General features: G+C 38.1%; 1 protein-coding gene across 7 annotated transcripts in view; it reads right to left on the bottom strand.

The window, feature by feature from the left end:
- EML5 (EMAP like 5) overlaps positions 1-15,752 on the bottom strand; it is a 264,217-nt gene that overhangs the window by 10,168 nt on the left and 238,297 nt on the right. For 4 of the 7 annotated variants that reach the window (XM_037832105.1, XM_037832106.1, XM_037832107.1 and 1 more), the window contains 3 exons: positions 12,525-12,698; positions 11,632-11,840; positions 9,223-9,380 (listed from right to left, as the gene is read on the bottom strand). In XM_037832105.1, the coding sequence (XP_037688033.1) occupies positions 9,223-9,380; positions 11,632-11,840; positions 12,525-12,698 (541 nt within the window). Of the gene's footprint in view, positions 1-9,222; positions 9,381-11,627; positions 11,841-12,524; positions 12,699-15,752 lie in introns of those variants that run through there. The other 3 variants (XM_037832109.1, XM_037832110.1, XM_037832112.1) reach the window with 3 other exon arrangements.

Here is a 15,752-nt window from a genome sequence, read left to right as displayed (position 1 = left end):
AGGTACTTGATTTTTTTAGTTGCTATTGAAAATGGTATCCTTTTCTTGAGTGTCTCTTCAGTTTGTTCATTTCTAGCATATAGAAACATTACTGACTTATGTGCATTAATCTTGTATCCCGCTACTTTGCTAAATTTGTTTATTAGCTCTAGTAGCTGTATCGTCAATTTCTCAGGGTTTTCCAGATATAAGATCATATCATCTGCAAACAATGACAGTTTTACTTCTTCCTTTCCAATTTGCATGCCTTTTATTTCTTTGTCTTGCCGGATTGCCCTGGCTAGCACTTCCAGCACAATGTTGAATAACAGTGGTGAGAACGGGCATCCTTGTCTTGTTCCTGATCTTAGAGGGAAGGCTTTCAGTCTCTCGCCATTAAGTACTATGCTGGCTGTGGGTTTTTCACATATGCTCTTTACAATATTGAGGAAGTTTCCTTTAATTCCTACCTTTTGAAGCATTTTTATCAAAAAGGGATGTTGGATTTTGTCGAATGCTGTTTCAGCATCTATTGAGATGATCATTTGATTTTTCTCTTTTGATTTGTTAATGTGTTGTAATACATTGATGGATTTTCTTATGTTAAACCATCCTTGCATGCCTGGAATGAACTCCACTTGGTCATGGTGTATGATTTTTTTAATGTGTCTTTGGATTTGATTTGCAAGTATTTTGTTGAGAATTTTTGCATCTATATTCATTAGCGAGATAGGCCTGTAGTTTTCCTTTTTTGTAGCATCTTTGCCTGGTTTTTGGTATTAGATTGATGTTAGCTTCATAAAATGAGTTAGGTAGTTTTCCATTTTCTTCAATGTTTTGAAAGAGTTTAAGTAAGATTGGTGTCAGTTCTTTTTGGAAAGTTTGGTAGAATTCCCCTGTGAAGCCATCTGGCCCTGGGCATTTATTTGTGGGAAGCTTTTTGATGACTGATTGGATCTCTTTGCTTGTGATTGGTTTGTTGAGGTCTTCTATTTCTTCTGTGGTCAGTCTAGGTTGTTCATGTTTCCAGGAAATTGTCCATGTCCTCTACATTATCTAGTTTGTTGGCATACAGTTGTTCATAGTATCCTCTTATAATTTTTTTAATTTCTTCAGGATCCACAGTAATGTCACCTTTCTAATTCATTATTTTGTTTATATGAGTCTTCTTCCTTTTTTATTTTGTCAGTTTAGCTAAGGGCTTGTCAAACTTGTTGATCTTCTCAAAGAACCAACTTTTGGTGCTATTTATTTTCTCTATTTTTTTTTTTTTTTTTTGTTCTCTGTGTCATTTATTTCTGCTTTAATCCTTGTTATTTCTTTTCTTCTACTTGGTTTAGGATTAGTTTGCTGTTCATTTTCTAGCTTCTTCAGTTGATCCATTAGTTCTTTGATTTTGGCTCTTTCTTCCTTTTTAATATATGCATTTTAGTGCTATAAATTTCCCCCTCAGTACTGCTTTTGCTGCATCCCTTAGGTTTTGGTATGTTGTGTTCTCATTTTCATTCGTCTCTATATGTTTAGCAATTTCTCTTGCTATTTCTTCTTTAACCCACTGATTGTTCAGGAGCGTGTTGTTTAACCTCCAGGTATTTGTGAATTTTCTAAGTCTCTGATGGTTATTGACTTTTTTTAATAATAAATTTTATTTTGATATAAGTTCAATCTTACAACAGTTGCAAAAACAGTACAAACCCCATACATAGAACTTCATCATACCCCGACCCCCCTCCACCAATACCCCGATCCATCACCTGTAAGATCCTGTCACACCACCGTCTCTTTCTTTCCCTCCCTCCCTCCCTTGCTCCCTCCCTAACCCCCATCATCTATTGCTCTGTCCTCTGAACATATGAGAGCAAGCTGCACATATCTTTGAACAAACAATATAATTCACATCTACCTTTCCCATGGACAAGAACATTATTTTATGCAATGTCATTAAGCTCAGCTAAGAAGTTAAAGAAATTCAACATTGATATAAAGCTTACATCCTATATTTCCTTTTTTTTTTTTTTTTTCTTGTGTCCCATCTGTGTCCCTTTGAGCCTCCTCTCCTCCTACCTCAGATCCCATCCAGGATCATCCTTGGCATTTGTCATCTATTTAGATTGTCTTATTTTTTTTTTTTTTTTCAATTGTGGAAAGATATATATAGCCTAAATCTTCCTATTTCACCCCTCCCTAGCATTCCATTAGTGGGATTAATCACATTTAGAATGTTGCAATGCTATCACCTTCCAACCATCCATTTGTAGAAGTTTCCCTTCACCCCAAACAAAAACCCTACTCTCATTTCTTAACTCCCCATTGCCCCTTCCCCCACTTCTTGGAACCCCTACTCTACTTTTCATCTGTTTGGTCATATTCTCTGATACTTTCTTTGTGTTTACCATGGGGCTTAAATTTAACATCTTAAATCTATAACAATCTTGTTTTTCTTTGATACTAACTTAACTTCAATAGGACACGTAAACTGTGTTCCTGTACTCCTCCATTCCCCCACCTTTATGTAGTTCTTGTCAAAAATTACATATTTTACATTGAGTCCAAAACCACCGATTCATCATTACAGTTTATGTATGTTAGATCCTGTAGGAAGTAAATAGTGGAGTTATAAATCAACAATACATTAGTACTGGTATTTATATTTACCATGTGATCTTTACTGGAAATCTTTATTTCTTCATGTGGTTTCAGTCAATTGTTTAGTGTCCCTTCCTTTCAGCCTGTTTAGGACTGATCTACTGGTGATGAAATCCCTCAGCTTTTGATTATCCGGGAATGTTTTCATCTCCCCCTCATTTTTATCCTTCAGGTGTTTGTGAATTCTCCAAGTATCTGATGGTTATTGACTTCGATTTGTATTCCATTGTGGTCAGAGAATGTGCTTTGAACAAATTCATTTTTTAATTTTTTATTTTATTGAGGTTTGTTTTTATGTCCCCGCATACAGTCCATTCTGGAGAAAGATCCATGATCACTAGTGAAGAACGTGTGTCCTAGTGACCTGGGATGTAATATTCTATATATGTCTGTTGAAATTCTCTCTCTATATCTCTCATTTCTTTGTTTCTCTGTCAGTAGGGCTCCCTTTAGTATCTCAAGTAGGGCTGGTCTTTTATTAGCAAAATCTCTCAGCATTTGTTTGTCTGTGAAAAATTTAAGCTCTCCCTCAAATCTGAAGGAGAGTTTTGCTGGATAAAGTATTCTTGGTTGGAAATTCTTCTCTCTCAGAATTTTAAATATGTCATGCCACTGCCTTCTCGCCTCCATGGTGGCTGCTGAGTAGTCATTACTTAGTCTTATGTTGTTTCCTTTGTATGTGGTGAGTTGTTTTTCTCTTGCTGCTTTCAGAACTTGCTCCTTGTCTTCAGTATTTGACAGTCTGATCAGAATATGTCTTGGAGTGGGTTTATTTGGATTTATTCTATTTGGAGTTCACTGGGCATTTATGCTTTGTGTATTTATATTGTGTAGAAGGTTTGGGAAGTTTTCCCCAACAATTTCTTTGAATACTCTTTCTAGACCTTTACCCTTCTCTTCCCCTTCTGGGACACCAATGAGTCTTAAATTTGGACGTTTTATTTTATCTATCATATTCCTGAGATCCATTTCGATTTTTTCAATTTTTTTCCCCATTCTTTCTTTTGTTCTTTCATTTTCTGTTCTTTGCTCCTCAAGGAGGCTGAGTTGTTGTTCAACCTCCTCTAATCTTGTATTATGATTATCCAGAGTCTTTTTAATTTGGCCTACAGTTTCTTTAATTTCCATAAGATCTTCTATTTTTTTATTTACTCTTGCAATATCTTCTTTATGCTCTTCTAGGTTCTTCTTTATGTCCTTTATATCCCGTGCCATGCTCTCATTGCCTGTCTGTATTCTTTGCTTAATTGGGCCAAGAACTGTGTGTCTTCTGATCTTTTGATTTGAGTGTTTGGGTTCAGGTTCTCCATGTCATCTGGTTTTACCATATGCTTTAAGATTTTCTGTTGTTTTTGGCCTCTTGGCATTTGCTTTACTTGATTTTAATTTGTTAGAATTGCAGCCTGGTGACATACACTTTCCCTAACTAACCAGAAGATGGTGTCCGTGAGTCACTTATTCCCCTCAAGTCAGTTCTCCCCAACTTTGTGGTGTGTGGGGATCTGATTCTTGTGGGGTCCAATTGGTGCACTTAATTTGGGTGTGTTGTCAGTGCTGTCTGCCCTCAATGAGGGGTGTGTGCCTGAGCAGTTAGGGAGGAAGGGCAGGTTTAAAATAATCAAACCTCCCAGGTGTTCCTGGAGATTTAAGGCTGTTCTCTGCCACTGACCCAAAAGTCCTTGGTATTGGCGTAGGTTCTCTGGGATTTCCGAGTGGTTCCCCCATCCCTGCTGTGCTTTTCCAGGACCTCTGTTGAGGCGGGGAGGGCCGTGCCACGTCACAAGTGAGCGCCGGCCTCCAGGGAAGCCCTGGGCTGCCGGGCTGTGTAGGGGTGTTCCCAGCCCAGTTCAAAGATGGTTGAATGAGATGCGTTAACTTCCCCCTTTCCGCACAGCTCCGCCCTCCCAGCTCCGGGACAATCAGCCGTGGGTGTATTCAAGGCCACTGTCCATGGCTGATATTGTGTCGTGTGAGTGGTGCTGTGGGAAAGACTCCGTCAGGCTGGGTTTCTTAGCTCGGCTCTGTGCTGTGTGTTCGGCCCCGGGCAGGAGTAGCCCCATCCACTGGGGAGACGGCTGCAAGTTGTGAGTTTTTTTTTTTTCCCCTCTCCTTTTGGCTCCCCTGTGCTCCCCTGGACCCGAGACAATCAGCAGTGGGTGTGGGAAGGCGTATCCTCCACCCCAGACACCAAGGCGTTAGTCCAGACCACTCCCATCTTATCTGCAGCTGTTCCCAGGCTTCTTTTTTTTTTTAAAACGCCAACCCACCATTTCCCCACACCGCAATGTGGCTGAGGGACTCAGCGGACTCACTCACTCATTTCAGAATGCAGACTCCTGGTTTCACAAAACGCACATTCCCTGTGGCTTTAGCAGACCTTGTCCGACTGGTGCTACTCTGGAAGTGGTGTTCTGGGTCATTTTCTGTTTTTTTATCTAGTGTTTTCCACGGAGGTGATTTTTGCTGTCTCACCTAGCCGCCATCTTGCTGACTCCTGTCGGTTTTTGACTTCTAATTGTATTCCATTGTGATCAGAGAATGTGCTTTGAATAACTTCAATTTTGTAAATTTATTGAGGCTTGTTTTATGTCCCAGCATGTGATCTATTCTGGAGAAAGTTCTGTGAGCACTAGAGAAGAATGTGTATCCTGGTGATTTGAGATGTAATGCTCTATATATGTCTGTTAAATCTAATTCATTATCAGATTGTTTAAGTTTTCAATTTCCTTATTGGTCTTCCATCTGGTTGATCTATCTATAAGGAGAGAGTGATGTGTTGAAGTCTCCCACAATTATTGTGGAAACATCAATTGCTTCCTTTAGTTTTGCCAGTGTTTGTCTCATGTATTTTGTGGCACCTTGATTGGGTGCATAAACATTTATGATTGTTATTTCTTCTTGTTGAATTGCCCCTTTGATTAGTATGTAGTGGCCTTCTTTGCCTCTCATAACATCCTTGCATTTAAAGTCTATTTTATCTGAGATTAATATTGCTACTCCTGCTTTCTTTTGGCTGTAGGTTGCATGGAATATTTTCTTCCATTCTTTCACTTTCAGTTTCTTTGTGTTCCTGTGTCTAAGATGAGTCTCTTGTATGCAACATATTGATGGTTCATTTTTTTAAATCCATTCTGCAAATCTGTATCTTTTAATTGGGGAGGTTAATCCATTTACATTCAACATTATTACTGTGAAGGCATTTCTTGAATCAGCCATCTTATCCTTTGGTTTATGTTTGTCATTATATTTTTTTACTTTCTCTATTGATGTCCTGTAACGCACCCATACTGTATCTCTTTAGTACTGAACCTTTCTCCATATCTCTCTCTCCTTTCTTTGTTTCTCTGTCGGTAGGGCTCCCTTTAGTATCTCAAGTAGGGCAGGGCTCTTGTTAGTAAATTCTCTCAGCATTTGTTTGTGAAAAATTTAAGCTCTCCCTCAAATCTGAAGGAAAGCTTTGCTGGATAAAGAATTCTTGGCTGGCAGTTTTTCTCACTTAGAATTTTAAATATGTCATGCCACTGCATTCTCGCCCTCATGGTGACTGCTGAGTAGTCACTACTTAGTCTTATGCTGTTTCCTTTGTATGTGGTGAACTGCTTTTCTCTTGCTGCTTTGAGAACTTGCTCCTTCTCTCTTGTATTTGACAGTGTGATCAGAATATGTCTTGGAGTGGGTTTATTTGGATTTATTATTCTATTTGGAGTTCGCTGGGCATTTATGATTTGTGCATTTATGGTGTTTAGAAGATTTGGGAAGTTTTCCCCAAGAATGTCTTTGAATACTTTTCCTAGACCTTTACCCTTCTCTTCCCCTTCTGGAACACCAATGAGTCTTATATTTGGATGTTTTATATTATCTATCATATCCCTGAGGTCCATTTTGATTTTTTTGATTTTTTCCCCATTCTTTCGTTCTTTCATTTTCCATTCTGTCGTCTTCCAGGTCACTGATTAATTGTTCAACTTCCTCTAGTCTTGTACTATGAGTATGCAGAATCTTTTTAATTTGGTCAACAGTTTCTTTAGTTTCCATAAGATCATCTATTTTTTAATTTACTCTTGCAATTTCTTCTTTATGCTCTTCTAGGGTCTTCTTCATGTCCTTTATATCCTGTGCCATGGTCTCATTGTTCATCTTTAGTTCTTGGATCAATTGTTCCAAGTACTGTGTCTCCTCTGATCTTTTGATTTGGGTGCTTGGCCTTGGGTTATCCATATCGTCTCATTTTTTCATATGTTGTAAAATTTTCTGTTGTTTTTGGCCTCTTGGCATTTACGTAACTTGATAGGGTTCTTTTAGGATTTGTAGACCAATTAAAACCCTTAGCTCTAATTTGTCAGATCTACAGCTTCGTGTAGTACACTTTCTCTAACCAGTAGGTGGCATCTGCGAGCCACCTATTCCCCTCAAGCCAGTTCTCCCCCACTTTGTGTTTGTGGTGAGTGGGGGTGTGAGTCTTGTGGGGTCCAACTGGTGTACCAAGCTTGCGTATGTATTTGGTGTTGCCCTCCCTGTATATGGGGCGTATGTCTGGGTGGTCGGTGAGGGGGGGCAGCTCTAACAATCAAATCTCCTTGGTGTTCCTGGAAATCTAAAGCTGCTGCAATAGTCTAATCCTTCAGTTCAGTCCCACCACACTTTGTCTCTGCTGCTGACCCACAAGTCCTTGGTATTGGCATATGGCCCCTGAGACTTGTGAGTGGGTCCCTCTGCCAGGTTGTGCATCCCCGGGACTTCTGTTGAGGGAAGACTGTGCTATGTCACAGGTGAGTGCCATCCCCCCAGGGTGGTTCTGGGCTGCAGGGCTGTGTAGGGACGTTCCCAGTCTGCTGAAAGGATGGATGAATGGGGCATGTTAATTCACACTGCTCTGCCTTCCCTACTCTGGCACAACCAGCTGAGGGTGTGGGGAAGGCTAATGTCCGTGCCCAATTTTGTGTTGTGTGCGTGTGTTGTTGGAAACACTTCCCATCACACTGGGTTATCTGGGGCAGCTCTGGGCTGTGGAGCCGGCGACTGGCAGGAAGATGGCTATGAGGGGATGCCCCCTTTTCTTGGGAAGTTGTGGTGTTTAGTGAATTTTCTCAGCCACTGGACTTCTTGCCTTCTGTCTCAGAGGTCTCTTAGTTCTGCTCGTGTGTTGACTTGCCCAAATTGCAAGTATTTGAGGCTTTCAGTATTGGGCTTCTTAGAGTAATTGTTTTAGAAAAAGAGAAATGATTTAAAAAAAAAAATGGGACGGGCCCTCCTTGCAGATCTAATGGGCTACTGAAATGCTAAGAGACAAGGAGATTACGGCCATTAGGGAATGCTCCAGGGAGTAGAGAAACCGGTTTTTCAAAGAAACTCATCTTCTGGATTTGCATATGAGCCTGACTCTGCCTGAGCTCTGCCCTTCCCTGTTGTATGTTCACCAGAAGTCCAAAAAGTCTCTGCTTTTATTTTTGGGTTTTCCTTGCTGTTTTTGCTATCCCTATCTCTTCTCCGCCAGGCTGGCTGCTCCCGTATTCTCTGGTGTCTGGTCTCAGTCTATCTGTGTTTGGAGTTTGGATCAGTAGAGTGAGTTTCTGATAAGGGCAGCAACTGCAGTTCCCCCTCCTCTTTCCCAGTGCTGACGGCCCCTCCTCCCATGGGACTGAGCCTGGCAGGGAGGGTCGCGGGTCCCCTGGCTGCGAAAACTTGCAGATTTTGCTGATCTCAGCTGTTCCACATGTTCATGAGTGTTGTATGAAGTATGCCCAAAGTCAGATCGCTCTGCGGTGTCTGGTCCACGCAGTTCCTGACTTTCTACCTACTGTCCTGGAGGAGTAACTAATACGTACACCTCACCACTACACCATCTTGCCCCCCATAATACATTCTTTATGTGAAAGGCAACAGTTTCTGTAAATGTGTTTAAGTAAAATAAGAAGGTTCTTTCAATCCTGTATTGACATGTACTAACTTCTTAGTCACTGATGCACAATTTTTCATGCATATGAATTTGTTGGTGGGAAATCAATTTTAAGATTTGGTTACTATTGGGAGATTTGAAAATCACTCAGAAAAAAAGCCTTTCCTCAGACTTAAATTTTGAGTTTTTAAAATAATACAGTTTATCAAACAAGTTTGCCTCAAACAAAAACAAACAAGGTACAGTTTATCTTTAGCATTCTCCAAACCTTTTCTAAAGCAGCAGTATACATAATACTCCTTAGCAGCCAGCTTGAATAAAAAAGAGCATGTAGTTGAGATGTAGCCCAGGTCCACAGTAAAGATGCCTCCCAAGGGTCCTATTACTCAGCCAATACTTACACAGACCTAGAGACATGAAGGAAATCAGTTCTTGACTTCTAAGACAATGACCCATCCACACCTCAAAAAATTATCACCCTGGTTGGTGGAGTTTAGGTCTATGAGGAATTAGTGATTTATGATCAGAAATAAGAAGCAACAGAAGACATATAAAAGGCAACAAAGGAGAAGCATATGAGGAAGGTCAGAGAGGATGATCTCTGTAGCCAGGAAATAACTAGCATGCCTAACTGCAAACCTCAGGTAGACCGTAAATCCTTGAGTTTATTCAGTGAGGCTATGAGTGGAAAGGGGACTTACGGCCTTTCCTTGCCACCAGTCACAATAAGTCCATCTCGCAGGGTGGTATACATTGCAAACACGGGCCCGTTGTGAGCTCTGGCCACAATTCGACACAATATGTGATCTTTCCACACACAGACATCACCACTGATGGTACCTGTAAACGTCAAGTTATTCTGAAAAGGAGTGGGGGAGGGGGAGATAAACTCATCAAAAGTTCAAATAGTGTTCACATAGCTGCAATTCTCTATGAAGTGTAATGCTATGTCACCCGGTTTGATACAAGGAGCATGCGTGGCATGGTGGGAGAAGCCTGGACTTGAGTTAGAAAACCTGAACTCGAGGCTCAGCTGTGTCAGGACCTTTTCCCTTTCCTGTTGCTTATTAGATGGAATCACCTTGGACAAGACTTTAAACCTCTATGAGTATCAGTTTTCTCATGTATAAAATGAGGAAGTTGGTTCTCTAAGGTCTCCTCCAATTGTAAAATACTATAATTCTATACTGTCCCTTTGTATTGCTTCTTTCCAGCTGCCCAAGAAATAACTTAAGGTCATAAGTAACAGAGTGAAAAAAAAGAATAAGAATAAAAAGGGCAGATAGCTTTTTATTATGTTTGATAAAATGTCTTATCATAGAAAGTAAAACTATTATCTATAGCAAAGTTGTGGGAGCTTTTCAGACTTTACTTACACATGTACTTATATACATGAAAATATGAAATTAACATTTGCCTTAAAATCAAAATCAAAAGTTTTCTTAAAATAGTAAAAGTTAATGCATTCCTGCAAACAATCCAAAATAAGATTAATTTGATGAGGTAACAAAAATGTGATAATTGCTTCAGATCACTTTGAGAATTGTAATCTCATATTCATAAATGAAATGTATTCATTTATGCAGAAACTAGAGAATCAAATCCTGCATCCTGTTTTCATTCCATTTTTGCTTCATTTTTAAAGTAGCATAAAAATTTTCACCAATAACAATATAAAAAAATAAATAGGAAAATAAGAATTTAAATTATAACAAAAATAACTGAGATTTTCCTTTCTCTAATCTTTCTGAGAATACTAGAGAGCCTGTATGTTTAATCTCCCTACAATATAATGTAGGCTTTGAATTCCTCAGCATTTATCAATACTCTCCATATCTTATATTTGGGTACAATAATTCTATTTGTCATCCAGGGCCATCATTAATTTATGCCTTATCTGCAATTAGAATGTAAATGCTTCAGGTACAGAGACCAGTATTTTATTTCTCTTGCTTTTTTCATAGCCCCTAGCAAGAGAATGTTCAAAAATGCTTAAACTGAACATAAACCTACCTTATTATATAAGAAACATTCTCACTGATTATACTGTTACTTTATATGTAAAAATTCAATTATGACTAATATTTTCATCTACAAGTATATTTTCTATCAGGAATGGACAACTGACTACATAAGGAATTTTACATGTGAAGAAAGTTAGTCTACATGGATAAAAATTAAATACCAGAAGCATTTGAATGTGTGGGCTTTCTTTCTGGAAAAGAATTACCCGTCTTCCATTAAGAATCTCCAAAATGTTTAACTAAAGTTTGACATGGCATGACCAACGTCTTCAGCAGTCTTTTTCTCAAAAAATGCATGTGTACTTAAAGGTTCTAAAACTATAATTTTTCTTCCTTCAAATACTGCATACACACATAAACACTTTAAGGAGGAAATCCACTTAGTATTTTGATGCACGAGAGGTATATAAAGCCTAGCCAGGGCAAAGTATTAAAAAAAAGAGATGTGGATTGTAAACCGCAGGCTTGGGTTATTAGTAGGGGTGGGTGAGGGGGAGGGAGAGGCAGAAAGGACCCTTGAATGCTCTCTCTTCTGTTTAGACCAAGAACTGAGCTCTCTCCTTTTGTCTCTACCTCCTTCTTCCCCTGAATTAGAGGCACTGGCCGTGAGCACCTCCAGCCCTATTATGACAAGCTTGAGTTAAGATGATAGAAAGCAAAGGAAATCCTAAATACAAGTACCACCTTCAATCACCTGAAGATCACGTCTCTTGATTTATCTCTCTGACAATATTTTTTAGGACCTCTGAAGTACTACTAGGAAGGCAGAAATTTTAGGATATTTAGTGTGACATTACAAGATTAACAAAGGAAGTTTTTTGAGAATGGCATTGGCCCAAAGATGCAAATGTTTCATCATAATCCCCCCCCCCCATTAACATTTCCTTCCCACTCCCTAATTTTGGAGAGTATCAGGTTTTTGAAAGATGAAATATATGTATGACCAAGACATATGGAATGATTGGAAGATTACAATGGCATATAAACAACATTAATGCAGCTTGTCTATCTAAGGCAAGAAAATTCTAAGTAATCTAGTTTATATAATTCAAAGTAACACCACCACACGCATTCTAAGAGACCTACTGCACCAAATGCGACAGCCAGCATGGTCTGCATCCGGGCATCTTGCAGTGTGCTCAGCAGCCCTTTTTTGCTTAGAAGAGCCCTTCCTGCCAAGCTCCAGAACTTCACATGTTTTACTCCCACAGAGACAAACTGGGTGTCTGAGTCTGGTCTGAATTCTGCCACAAAAATACGTTGGCTGTGACCAGCTCTGCTGGCAATTTTGGCACCTGGTAAAGAAGACACAGCAAAATTACCTAGGTTAGTAATAAGAACTAAGCTAATTTTCACAGGAACAAACAGTTTTTCAAACTACGTAGTTCAAAAAACAAATGCTTATAAGAAGATGACGGCTGTGTGTGCACCTGCATGATACACAGCTACTTGTACAGAGGGTCTTTTTTACGTATCGTCACAAGTGATGTGAATATTTATGGAGCACTTCATTACCATTTTGGGCCACTTCAGATTTTAGGGACCATATCTCATGTCTTTCTAGGAAACTCCATTAACTTCACTCTATATAGAAGCTATGAAGTAAAAAGTTTTGTTTAAACCATATTAGGTAATATCCTTTTGATCTTCCCTTCCATTTAAAATACAATTCATTTTCATTCTTAGGATACTTCCTAACCAATCAAATCATTAGCAAAGATCATTAAGTGCGTAGTTTCTTATGAAAGGAAATACAAGTGAATCATTTATAATACTGATTTATATGTTTTGTAAGCTCACATTTTCCCTAGTGTTTTTAAATGGAACATATGTTCAGTACCACCAACTGTGTAGTGTATTATGTAGGGTCGAAGTGAACAATGGTCTCAATTGCCAAGTTAAGACAAATATCAAATACAGAATTCCTATTACACTAGTATTCTCATTTCAAAAAATCACAAAGCAAAAAAGAATCCTACCTTCTTGCCATCTCCAAATGGTAATAGTGTGTTCTGGGTCTAGTCCCACAGACAGCAACAGTTTGCCAGTAGCGCTGAAGCTGACTGAACACACTCCCTTCGAATGGTAGCATCTTAGAATAGACAAAGTCTGCTTGCTCATTGCATCCCAGATGTGGACAGAAGGAGCTGTAGCTAAACAAAGATAAAATAAAAAAGTTGTAATACATGTGTTACAAATGTTTCAAATTTCTAAAGCTGATGCACACTCATTTCGGAAACATGGAAAAATATGTACAGAAAAAGACTATGTACTTAAAAAAGAATAGCTCAAAACTAAGACTTAATTAAAAGCAAAGCAAAGAAAACAAAAAGGAAGGAGAAGGAAAGGAAAGGAAAAAATACCAAATATTCCTTGAGGCTATATCCCAAATTGTACTTTTTGGAAAAACAGCATTGTTAGACAAGTGAATCAGGCCATCACAACTTTAAACAACTCCTCAAAAATAGTATATTTTTAATTTTTATGTAACAATGTGGAGAACTACACAAATATTATGCAATAAACATATTAAATCCCAGGTTTTATTTAGTACTAATGATATCTGAAGGAAAGAGAAAAGCAGACACAAATTGGGAAAGGCAATAGATAGGAAACCAGCTGAATATATCTCAAAAGACATTTTCAACCATCCAGTTATCTGGTTAGCTAAATCCACATTGCTCTACAAGACAGCAGTATTTTTTGGATTCTGTTTTTGTTTTTGTTTTTAAATAGGGTTTCATGAGAGAAATAAAACTATCGATCGTTTAAAAATATATATTTGTTGTGTTCATCTTGTGTAGCCTATGTCTCCTGCTTTAAAAATTCTCCCAGTTCTCTATGGTTTCTATAACAAAAAGTCATAGCTTTGTATTGTCCATGTTTCATGAACTATACCCTATAAAAATTAGTAAGTGAATTCAGCAGTTAATTCGGTCTCAAAACCTAAGTACTTTTTAATAAAATAATAAAAATACTGAATTTCATTTGCTTCAAATTAAAAATCTGTTATACATATTGCAAAGATAAAGAAACATTAAATAAGATGCCTTAAATAAAATCATTTGATGCAGAGAAACTTTGGTCTCTAAAGAAAATATTGATCAATTTAGACTATATTGTATACCATCTGCTATTTTTTAAGATAAACAATTTGATTAAAACAACAGTTAAAACATATTAAGTCAGAGATTTAGATTTGAGTATTATTTAGTAAAATCTGTTCAAAAATTTATTTAATACTAAAAAAATTCAAATAGACATAGAAATTTACCATAAAATAAAACAGGGTATTTACTTATAAAACACCGATCACAATAATCAAAATATTGGATTAAAATTAGAATTGTTCCTCATTCATTAAAAGTCAAAGAAAGCACTGTGAGGCACAAAGTAAACTGGACCTTAATAAGGATTGTTAGATGGTTTAAATTTTAAAGGTTAATTTATACTAATAGACCACTCTATAATTTTTGCCAGTGATAAATATTACATAGGTTTTCTATAATACAGACACATTTTTATCTATGTTTACAAACAGCATTTCTGGGCAGTCCACATACTTGCCAAAATGTAGTGAGGTAGATAGTAAATTTTCCAGAAACACTTATCAGTTATTTTTGCCTCCAAATTTAATATGCCACAAATTACAAAGAATCCCTTTAATTAAACAGCAAGTAATCATATAAATTAAATTTTTGTGCTCTTCATACTTCTATAAAAAATTAAGTCATGGCAAGAAGCTGAAATCAGGAATTTAGTTTTAAAACAGTTATGGGATTGCTACACATTTAGACTGTTCTAAACTTACATCAGTTATAGTGTTTGAAATTAAAACTGCAAAATCTCAGGGTCTCTTTAATTTACTAAAGAAAGATTATGTTCATTAAGTACATTTTGTTTTCTTCAGCAATTTGAAAAGAGTCATCCATGATGCTAGATAATACACATAGACCACCACATATTCAGTGCTTGGCAGGGGCCAGCTCATTTCTGGGCATGTCTACTACATTCTAATCCCTCCTTTCTAGGCAGCTATGCTTTTCTCTGAACTCAGGCTCAGGGAAGTTATGGGACTTGCCCTAAGTCACACACAACTCAGAACTGGCAGAGCCAGCACAAGTGTCCTCTCAACAGGACCCAGAATCCATTCCTGCTCTTTCTACCACATCAAGCTGTCTCAGGAAAATCAATCCCAACAACTTTTCATAACCATTCTCGACAACCAAAAGTCTCCTGTATAGAGATGCCATAAGGGTCTCTGTAAATTAATTGGATTTTTTAAGAATCAAAGTTTTAATAAAGGATATTCTTCTTTCTTCATTCCCTAGTTTGCCTTTGATGTAGTGTAATAAAAAATATATTTTAAAAGAAGATTTTAACATGGGTCATTATGTGTGCCAATTTTATTTCCCCTTTTAAGTTTCTGAAGTGAACAATTCTTTTCTGTACGACCAGCATACGTTTTCTCCTTCCTTATTAATAAAGCTCCAATTTTATTCAGGAATCCACTTCTCTATGTAGTGCAAGTGATTCAGTGGAAGCAAACTGCATGCTCAACTTTAGCGGGGAAACCTGATTAGTCTAACCCCATTGTAATAATTCTCCTTTCACCCCTCTCTTCCTGTCCCCACATCAGTGATTTAATTAGTAACCAGATTTAAGCCAAGCAGCACAGGGTACTCCCCTGGTGTCTTCTTAGTTCAAGGTTTGATGTGTATACTAAAATGACTCAATGAGGCTAAATGAAAAGATTTTCAGTTTATAGTTCTGAAAGTATTTTTCCCCTCTCTCTCATCTCTGCATGAGAAAAGCACGCATGTAACTCCAACTGCCACTGGCAGCCTTTTATGGCCACAAATGCAACTGGCCTTAGGGATGAAGCCAATGCTGTGGATGGCAGACAGAAGAGATGGGAGGTACCTGAGTTCCAGATGACAGCTTGGAGCTCCTGAACCAGCAAACTCAGAAGACTACCCTGTCTCTTGACTTTTATGTTCTAATAACTTTCCTTATTGTTTGAGCCACTGGGCATAGGGTTTTCTGTTGTAGAGAGTACATGGAGGCCACTAAAGGCATTTAACGGACAATCGCCCATCCTGACACATAGTAAACAAGACCTGAGAATGCTTTCTCTCCTTAGATTGCTTTAGGACAAAAATTTTCCAATTCTTAGCTCCAGATACAGTCTCAAGTGGACTGAAAGT

Source organism: Choloepus didactylus, chromosome 4 (genome assembly GCF_015220235.1).
Source record: "Choloepus didactylus isolate mChoDid1 chromosome 4, mChoDid1.pri, whole genome shotgun sequence".
NCBI lineage: Eukaryota > Metazoa > Chordata > Mammalia > Pilosa > Megalonychidae > Choloepus > Choloepus didactylus.
This window is presented reverse-complemented; position numbering and strand designations above follow the sequence as displayed.